Source organism: Lepisosteus platostomus, chromosome 12, assembly GCF_059453375.1.
Source record: "Lepisosteus platostomus isolate fLepPlt1 chromosome 12, fLepPlt1.hap1, whole genome shotgun sequence".
In the NCBI taxonomy this organism is placed as follows: Eukaryota; Metazoa; Chordata; class Actinopteri; order Semionotiformes; family Lepisosteidae; genus Lepisosteus; species Lepisosteus platostomus.
In genome coordinates, this window is record NC_142622.1 from 41152981 (window position 1) to 41163607 (window position 10627).

At 41.4% G+C, this 10627-nt stretch overlaps 1 protein-coding gene across 1 annotated transcript in view; it reads left to right on the forward strand.

Annotated features, from left to right (window-relative positions):
• pkhd1l1.1 (PKHD1 like 1, tandem duplicate 1) overlaps positions 1-9300 on the forward strand; it is a 64792-nt gene extending 55492 nt beyond the window's left edge. Inside the window, exons 70-78 of the mRNA XM_088601921.1 lie at positions 469-701; positions 1262-1429; positions 2322-2479; positions 4475-4610; positions 5465-5809; positions 5971-6122; positions 6851-6997; positions 8111-8264; positions 8745-9300. Coding sequence (XP_088458047.1) covers positions 469-701; positions 1262-1429; positions 2322-2479; positions 4475-4610; positions 5465-5809; positions 5971-6122; positions 6851-6997; positions 8111-8264; positions 8745-8953 — 1702 coding nt within the window. The 3' untranslated portion in view covers positions 8954-9300. The remainder of the gene's footprint in view (positions 1-468; positions 702-1261; positions 1430-2321; positions 2480-4474; positions 4611-5464; positions 5810-5970; positions 6123-6850; positions 6998-8110; positions 8265-8744) is intronic.
• Positions 9301-10627: the final 1327 nt, after the last annotated feature.

Below are 10627 nucleotides of genomic sequence, written 5' to 3' on the forward strand. Positions count from 1 at the left end.
ATAAAAATGGATGAGAAAGTTGCAATGTTCATTCTGTCTCAGACGTAAGTAGTGCAATTCTAGATATTGTTTCAAAGAAGTACAGTAGCAAAGTTGTGGTAGGCTGATTGAACAATATGAGTTAAGATCCCATTTACAGATGGAAACATTGACCTTTGTGCAGAAGGAATAATTACTGTGACTGAATATTAGAAAGCAGTGAGAGGAGGGAATATTCCAGAATTCCTTTATATGTTTTCTTAGCTTCACAGATCTCCCCAATGATTTAGAATGCAGATTCGTATCATGTTGTAGAAACATTTCATGATCACATTCTTAAATGATGAACAAAATACTCATTTTATTCTCTTCCGCACATACTGAAAGATAACTCGGCTCTTTCTGGGACTAGATGCTCTTCAGACCCAAGGGGAGTAAGGCGACAGGGAACTGTGCGATACTGACCATGCTGCGTGTGTTTGCCCTCAGCAAGGTCAATCCTTCTGACTGTGTGGATATGGACTGTGATGCGAAAAAGAAAGCTCTGCTCAAAGACCTGGATGGCTCCTTCCTTGGGCAAGTGGGTGCTGTGGTTCCCCAGTCGGAGTACGAGTGGAATGGAGACAAGCGTCGAGGTTTGGGAGATTACAGGATTCCCAAAATAATGCTCACTTTCCTGAATGGCAGCCGGATACCAGTTAGCCAAGTGGCACCGTATAAAGGTCTGTATGCTTTTTTAGGACTGTATGGCTTTTAGAAACTCTTAGTTTGACTTGAGAACTGACTTCAGATCTAACACTGGTTTTGAGCGAGTATGATTGGATGAACCTGAGTCCTCCTATTATTAACAAATTTCACCACAGAACGATTATATCACACAATCCAAATGCCCATCTTGAGAAAAGGCTTTTTTAATCCAGCACATTCTTACGCTTGCATACATTAAACACTGACATGTTAAATCTAATAATTTGGAACACATATTATCATAATAAGTGGAAGTACTGTTTTAAGGCACTATGTGGATCCTGTCTACAATGTCTATGTCGGTGTCCTGTCTGTATTTGCACCGTGGACCAGGAGGAACGATATTTCGTTCCACTGTATACTTGTATATGGCTGGAATGACAAACGTGAACTTGAACTTGAATATGCTGCAAGGCAGGGGGTGCAGTAATTATGTGTGAAAGTAGGCGTTATTTATATTTTGTACATTATTCTCAAGCGTAACGCAGATCAACACAAATCACAGTAATGAGAATATATTTCATCTTTCTTCAAGGAATAATCAGGGACGCCAATTGCACATACATGAGTGACTGGCAGAGCTACAAATGCTTCGGTCTCAACTATGAGATGTTGGCGATTGAAAGCCTTGATGCCGACACAGAGACCAGACGCCTGTCGCCAGTGGCTGTACTGGGGGATCGTTACATTGATCTCATAAACGGTAAGGACATGCTTATACAGTAGCCGTGTTCAAAACCTTACTTTGTGATCACAATGGAAGAAACGCTGTCATGCAACATTTCTCAGAGTAAGAAGAGAGAATGCGAAAACTCTGATACATCTCGTGGGTTCTAAGTAGTTTTCATTGCATGTGTCCAATGCACTCGTTTTCCCATAAGAGTCTGATCGCATGTTAAATGAAACCGTGACTCTTTATCATATATAACTTCTAAAGCTAGCTTTAATAAGAAGAGAGGTGTGAAAACATGCAACTACAGAGATCTCTCTTTCTTTTAATTGTGGAAAAATATTTTAGTATAGATCAAGCTTGACAGCAATGACCAGGATTCCACAAGCTGTTGTGCTGCTGTCAGCTTGAGATTATTCTTCCAGGGTCTTCCAGGCCTTCCTATTACTAACAGCTCTCACAGTGTGTTGCTGAGCAGCTGCAGGCCAGCAATGTTGTCAGTGCTAGCTCCCCTGCAAGGATTTCATCATGTTGAACAACAAAATGACTCTTCAAGTAGGCGTGCTAGAGGAATACAGTATGTCTACATATTACATTCTCTCCTGAACAAGTGCTCAAAACAATCGACAATCCCACATTATGTGGGTATTTGATAATAATAGAAATGATTGCTCATTCCAAATTTTAAGTGTGATAGTTTGTTTTACACCAGTATTAGCAGATTCTTCAAAATACAAAAGCTGTTTCTCAGACACAATGAATTAGAGGTGATGCATACCGCTGATACCTGTACGTATAGAACAGCACAGGGGGAAATTGAGCAGTGAATGCCTGCTATTAAATCTTCGTGATTTAGTGAGATGGTGTCTATGAAGACTGGGTATTGTTAACCCCTTGGTCTTTGTTTTCTTATTTAACTTGGCAGGCCCTCAGGATCATGGTTGGTGTGCAGGATATACATGTCAGAAAAGAGTCTCTCTTTTCCACAGCATTGTGGCCAGCAATAAGTCATTTGACATCTATTTCACCAGCACCACCCCTCAGAATCTTCGCTTCATGCTTCTCAATGCTGACAGCACTAAAGTGAGTTCAGTATAATTCATACTGTATGTCTTTTCCACCACTCCTAAACTGTGACCTTCTTCTTCGCATTTTCCCACTTATGTGGGGTCTGCTTGTTTGCACCGATTTTTCCACTTCGTACGGTCTGCGGCGTCTCGGCAGGTGACTTTTGCGAGGCGCATGTCGTCTTTCAGCCGATCCAGCCAGCGCGTAGATGGTCATCCATGGGGCCTGTGGCCTTCCACATTCAATTCGAGGGCGGTCTTTTCCAATGATGCGTCATTTCTGCGGAGCACGTGTCCATACCATCGCAGGCGTGATTCCCTCATTTTCTCAGTGATTGGGGCGACTCCGAGTGTTTTTCGCACCCCTTCATTCATGACATGGTCTAGTCTTGTCAAGCCGAGGGTCCATCGCAGCATCTTCATTTCCGTCGTATGGAGTGCCTGCTCATGTTTCTTTGTCGTTGGTCAGCATTCAGTTCCGTAAAGGGCCACTGGTCCGACCACTGAGCGGTAGACTTTGGATTTTAGGCGTAAAGGGATCTTCTTGTCGCACAGTACTCCAGTGACCTGCCGCCATTTCATCCAAGCGGCGCTGACTCGCGTCTTGGCGTCTTGGAGGGTAGTGCAGTCGGAGCTGACACATGAGCCTAGGTACTTGAACTGGGTCACTTTGTTCAGTTCGACCGCACCAGCTGCGATTGTGCCATCGGTTTGATCACCGCATTCCAGGTACTCCGTCTTCTTGATGTTCAATTTCATCCCGAATCGTTCAAGGCGCGTCTTCCACTCCTGTACTTGTTGTTCAAGGCCGTGTCGCATTTCACTTGCATTCGTGTCGCATTTCAACATCGTCACCATACAATATCATCCATGGATCACTCCTAAACTGTGACCAAAGCTCTAAATATGTAGGGCCAGTATTTTATGTGCTGGGGGTGCTAAAATTAAAGAGCTTGTTAAGATAGAATTTTATCAAATTAACAGTACTTCATCCCCCATGACTATTCTGTGGTCAAAGAACACTAAGTGTAGCACAGCTTGTGTTTTCTTGGTAAAGTGTAGTAACGCCGTAATAACAAGATGGCAACGTCAAAATAGACGAGAGGTTTTTATTTTATTTCTATATTTACAGAAATGGACAACACACGACATTTCACGGTTAAGTAAAAATGTTTAATTCGCAGAACTCTTCCTGGGAACAGAGCCACAGTGAATGAGAAAAGAGGAAAGCCGTCTCTTAGCAAATAAAGGAACCTACAGTATTTCCCAATTCAAAATAACGCATCAGGAGATTTCTCCTAGTCTGAAGCACGACACAAATAATTATCAGTATTTTCAACACATATAAACTTTCTCGTCCCTTTCTTATGGCCTAGTGTCCTGTCTTCTTAGTGCTCTAAATTCTTGTAGAGATTCAGTCTGTTGGTCTGTTCAAGGTGTTTTGCTGTTGCTTCTCTCTAGTTTTACATTGTATATTTCTTTCACTTTTTATCCTCTTTTTTTCTCTGTTAAAAATGTAACAGAATTAGTCTGAATTAAAGATACTGTAAATGTAACAGTTTGGCTGTCTTGATTTTTGGCCATGGTGACTACCTCAAATGAACTGATCAGTAAAAAAGATTTCGCGAGTATTCCTCAAAGCTGTCCATGATTTCCTTGTTAGCCTCGGGTGCCTTTGATGGTAAATTCAGTTTGGCTACCCGCTGACATGCAACAATATCTTAAAAAGCAACTCCCTGTTACTTGGCTGTTTATGGAAGAATAAAATAGAGCTATTAATATACAGTAAATGTTTAGAAACCATAAATTCTCATAGATAAAACACAAAAAGGCAAAATGCAGTAGCCCATTAGTGGTAACCATCTTTTCACTAAATGTTTTAATCCTGGTCAGCTACGTTTTACTTTTTCAACTTTTAAGATGCGGAATCACTGTTGTTGATGTTTATAGTACGTATTTCAGTGTAATATGCTTTGTGTTGGTTCATAATGTAAACATGTGTGCTTCTCAGGCTGTTCGTGTGGCAGTGTTTTATTCCAGTCCTCAACGTTTGGATGTGTACGTGCAAAATAACCTGGTGGCACCAACGAACGCAAAGTGGAATGCTGACCACACGGACTACACCTTAGAAGAGCCTCTTTACCCAGGTATCCTGCTTACAAGGCCCTGTTTTCCTTACAAATGTAGGAAAGTCAGCAGGAGGTAGTCCTTTTACAATATATTTTTTGCCTTTGTCTGGTTTGGCCTACGTTACGTTAAATTCTGCAATGTAATTAATGATTGCTGCTAAAATAGAAACTTTCAGTAAGACTAACATAACATCATAACATGACTTTATTAGCCCTATATAATTTCTTGCATTAGGAATTCATCTTTTAGCATACCCCAGCTTGCTCTCCATGAGACACACAGACAGGGAGAGAAGCTGGGGATCAGAGCACAAGGTCAGCATTTGTACAGCACCCCTGGAGTAGTTGGGGTTAAGGGCCTTGCTCAGGGGCCCAATGGAGTAGGATTCCTCTGCCGGCTACGGGATTTGAACTGGTAACCTTCCAACCACAGGCACAGATCCTTAGCCACAGAGCCACCACTCTGCCCCTAATACTAATATTCCTGTTAACAATTTTCACTTCTGATTTATTGAATTATGGGCAAGTATCAGAAGAACATATTAGGACATTAAATTTGCCTTCTGTTCACCTATAATCTGGAATGGCACTGCGCAGAACTTGATATGGCATGCAGAGTATGTGGATTCCTGTACAATTTTCTGGAAGAGTGATATTCTGGTTTTATCCTTATAATGACATCTTTTAAATGAGATCAAATTAACTCTTCAAATTTTTTTGCGAATCATCAGTGATGATTAACGGTACTTCTTTGCACAGTATGGGTGTTTATATTTTGAAACTATTTTTTAAAACAACTTTCCTGCTTTTTCTGGACACACTCCTTGAAAGAAGCTGTTGAGGTCAAAATGTTTTTGGTCTTCTCGTCCCAGGGCACTACATCCCACAAATGGATTCAATGGTCTATGGAGACAACTTCTTTGAGAGCACCTACAAGATGCTTAATATTTTAGTGAGAGGGTCCACTCCGGTGGAGATCCGCACCTCTCCTCTTCTGTTCATCTCCTTCCGGTTGCCTGCAATGACCGTTGACGAGTTCTACGGGGACAAACTGGTGCAAAACCTGGCCCTGTTTCTCAAAGTCCCGCCAGGAATGATCCGAATCACCAAGGTGGTGAGGGAAGACAGCAGGCGGCGCAAACGAGCCGCGGGGCTATCCGTCCAAGTGCAGATCAGTCAGCCGCCATCTCAAAATCTAACCAACAGTTCCACCACACGTAAGAGTCTCCGTTTTTATGAAATACTCTTCTGTGTTGCACTTGGTATCAAAGAAGATGGGCAGTCCTGGTCGGGAAGGGCTGGTGTGTCTCCAGATGTTCGTGGTCTTATGATTTGATTCCTTTTGAAATGTCCCACCCTTCCGGTTGTTTCATTTCAGAGCAACAACAATTTGACACGTTGAAAAACATTGCCGATAGTTTAGCCCAGGCATCGATCTCGGGAAACCTGAGCCAGTCTATCCAGTTCAATGTTTCGTCCATTGGAGTCATCCCTCCAGTACCTCCATCTACAGACAGCTCCTGGAGCCAGGTAGGATTGAGGATCACCCGTCCGTCCATCTTCCAATCGCTTTATCCAATACAGGGTCCCAGGGGAGTCAGAGCCCATCCTGGCAGGCAAGGGTCCAGAGGTGCAAGTCAGGTTACAATCTGGACAAAATGCCAGTCTATCACAGAGCACACACTCGCAACAGGGCCAGTTTTCCCAGAAGCCAATTAACCTACCAATGCATCTTTGAACTGTGGGTGGAAACTGGAGCACCCAAAGGAAACCTACGTGAGCACAGGGAGAACATGCAGATTTCACACAGATACCACCCAAGGGACTGAACCCAGGGCCTCAGCAATGCTTACCGCTGAGCTGTCTAGATTGAGGATCAGTTAACCTGATTTAAAGATATGGATTATTTTAGAAAAAGGTAGAATCCACAGTTATTTTATTGACCACCTGATGTGGCATCGTCACTTGTAGCTACTAACTCTAGCATTTTATGAGGCTTCAGTAAGGTACATTATCAGATAGCTTTTTCAGCTTATAGGTCTTCTCTTTTTTGATGTGCCAAGTACAACTCTTGTTACTCAATTCTGAGTACTGAGGTGAACCAAATAATTGCATGACCCACATTTCTGCATGAAGAGAGTTATGCTTATATATGTTCAGGAGTAATTTGATAGTGAAGAGGACATCAAGTGAAGATTAAAGTGCATGATGCACCAAGTGGAGTTTGCTCTAATTTGTTTTTTTTTTGCATGCCGTAGGTTGCTACACAAGACGTTAGCAGAACAGATCCTAGCGTGAGTTATGTGTCGGCTGTCTCTGCTCTGGTTGTGGTTGTTCATCCAATAGCTGGAGGGAATGGAGAGCTTCTGAGCCAACAACCTGCAGTCATGGCCGTAGATTCTAATGTAAGTGGGTCTTCCTTCAGATCTTAGGGGTAGAAAATTAGATTTCTTTAAACATAATTACAATGAGGGAATGTAATACCATGATCACAGTGGTACACAACAGCAGGTTAAGACATTTTGTTATATACACTGTGCCACCCCTACAAAGCTTTCTGTGGTGGGTGGGTGTGTGTGTGTGTGTGTGTGTGTGTGTGTGTGTGTGTGTGTGTATGTGTGTATGTGTGTGTGTGTGTGTGTGTGTGTGTGTGTGTGTGTGTGTGTGTGTGTGTGTGTGTGTGTGTGTGTGTGTGTGTGTGTGTGTGTGTGTGTGTGCTAAGGCTGGCAAAGATCAAACCCCAAAGATTTCCAATACTTTAAGTACATATAAAGTGCTGCAGTGCAGCGAATCTGGTTCACCTGGACAAATCTATTTTCTCCAAGGTTCGGTTCAGTGTCATGGGCGCAAGTGCAATGAAATGCTAATTTGCATGTACTGTATGCTCCAATACAAAGACAGTAAAGGAATCACCAAAAACATAAACACAGAACAGCAGCAGCAACAACAAGTTAAATAACATAGAACTTTAAAAAAATATGTGAGCCAGCGGTAAGGGTAGAGTTCAGTAATCTGACAGCTTGTGGGAAGAAACAGTCTCTGAATCTGGAAGTTTGTGCCTTTGTGCTCCTATAACGCTTACCAGAGGGAAGAGGGGAGAAAAATGAGAAACCAGGATGAGTGGTATTTTTAGTGATAGAGATAGGGTGCTGCATATCCCAAAGGTACCGCTTACTATCCAGTTGCTCCAAAAAGCTGTTAGCTTGAGAATGCTGTCAATACATCACTGAGAGGCAGTACTGAGGACATTCTTATGTTAAAGGGAATTCCTCCCCACATCGTCACACTTTCAGTACCCCCTATTGAGCAGCACAAAGCACAACAGGCAGCATAACGTTCACCAAAACGCCAATTCATCAGTAAATAGAGCTCTCCAGTTCTCCCAACCAAGTTGTTGAAGCTGTTTCCCACTCTGGTATACATAGATAAATTAGCAAGTGAAAATCTAACCAAGCGAAGTGGCCAGATGGAGTCTCCTTTCACTTGTAAACATTTCGACACTCTTTATGTTCCCACAGGGCAACTGTGTGTCTGTAGGAGTCACGTCTTTCACCCTTACTGCAGTACTCACAGCCTCTACTGGTGCAAGCATTTCAGGACTGAATGGGAACACCACTGTCCTCTTCAGCAGCTGCTGGGCTAACTACACCGACCTCTCCCTCAATGCAACTGGTATGTATATTTCCACACGCGGCTGTAAAGTCTGCCATAACATCTTGTGTCCATTCTGAAGGGTTTTGCCACACAAAGGTGAACCAAGGTCTACATGTTTGAGTCACCCAAGACTTGGCAATACTTTCTGATTTGAATCATTAGTAAAAAATAACAGTTAGCAGTCAGGAATTAATACATAATTTATGTTTAGAACACAAGGGTTTAATCAATAAGTTACAACAGGTCTGTCCTCTGATTTGGATCCCAGCAAACCCTGTTTAATACAGGATGTCACATAATTTTCTGGTGTTTAAATTCTGCAGTAGCCAGGAATTATTTTAAATATCTTTTTTTTTAGAATTTTGAATTAAGTTTGTCGTAAAGTGCATGTTACTCTTGCATCACTTTCGAAGATGTTAATGTGGTCTAGGTCTGCGTGGAAGATCAGGGCGTATTGTACAGCTTTTTAACCTTTTAACTGTGTCTTTGATGTTGAAGGCACAGACCTGAAGCTCACCTTCACTATGAATCAAGTGTCTGCGCAGTCAAGATCCTTTGGCGTCAAAGCAGTCGCTGCTACTACGGCCACATCAATCTCCACCCAGACCACCACACTGAACTCCAGCCCATGTGTGAAAGCAAGCACTCTGTCCTTGCTTGTAGTTATCTGTTGTCTCAAACTACTGCTTTCTGGACTTGAATCCTAGTCCTACAGTTAATATTCTGTGTGGAAGACAAAAGATTCTCTTTTTCAAAATATATATATATTTAAAAATATATAAATATATAGTATATATTAACTATTTACTTCTACAAACATAGATAATTTAAATGTCACTGCAAATTAAATCTCATATTTACATTATAGATGACTTCTTTATGTTTAAATGTGATATACATATTTTGACTCTGAAAAATGAATGTAGTATTGGTACCTAATCTTTTGCCTTTTGTCTTTTTAGATAAGTTTGATATTGACATTTTTTTTTGCTTGATTGAAAGCTTCTCTGCTCAATATAATCAAATAAAAAATAAAGAACAAATTATGACCTTATCAATGCTTTAATCTACAGAGTAATTAAACTACTGCACTACATAACAATGTAGTCACATGTGGCAACATCTGAGGCTAGTTGCTTAAGCTCCAAACCCATAAAAACCAGTCCTGGATTCTTCTGTTAAGTTCCCTGTTGATGTCAGTCATGAGCTCATACTCTGAGATGATGCTGATATGACTTCGCTTCCAATGTTTAAGTACAGCCTGTGGATAACTTCACAGCTTGGCTAAGAAACAAAGTTAAGCTCTGAAAACAAATGGCACTGAAACATTTCCATAGGACTCGGGTGCATTTGTCTTTAAACAATGAAACTAGATTGTCAAGGGGTGCCCGCATTTCAACAATTGGCCAGGAGATGGCAGCAGAGTCAGCCGTCTTGTCACAGTGGATCGTATTGATCTATAACAAAATTACAAAAGGCCATTAACGGTTCTGTTCTACTAGCAGAAATTCTGAAATGGGCACTCACCTTGAGAATGATATGTTCCACATCAAAATCAAGGTTTCCTGCTACAATGTGCTGCAGAAACAGTTTGCAGCAACCATGATCTTTAAAGCATTTTTCCATTTTTGAAGAACACTGTGGTTTCTGTAAATAACACTGGCATTGTCGTCTGATATGCTAAAACTTTATTCAGATCCTGTCATGTAGTATCAAGCTTGCATAATAGCTGCTTTGCAATTGTGTCAGTGATCTGCTTACTGTCACTGTAAACATTCAAAAGCACAAGCTGAATTCTTTCTTCAAAATTCAAATCCCTCAAAACGCTTTGAAAGTGTCTCTCTGAAACACTGGTTACATCTTGATAAGAGGCTTTGGTGGTCACAAAATCGAAAAGGCCATTGACAGACTTTGACATAATTCAAATATTTCTAGACACTATATGGGGCTGCAATGTTCCCACAAATAACTTTTGGATTTGTGCTTCCTCACGCCATTTTTTTGTGATGACAAAACTACTACTACTGTAAACTTTTGAGCTTTAAAAACCTTTAGACACAGTCTAAGCACGATAAACTTAGCGGTAGTAATTATATCATCTTGGGGCATGGTGAAAAAGATGACCGAAATGATAGACCAAACACTTTTTGCTTGAATGAAATGTGTCAAAGAGCACCTTTCCCCTGGCTGCCACAGGTCACATCACATGACACAAGATGCAAGAGGCATGATGGTCTTCCTTTCTTTTTTTGTTATAAATTCATGCGATTTGGACCACTCTGGATTAAGAAGTCTTTTGTTTTGCCACATGAGGAGTAAGCAAATGTTTACCAATTCATCCTCTTACCACCGTATCCAATACGGAGATTTGGAGGATGCAA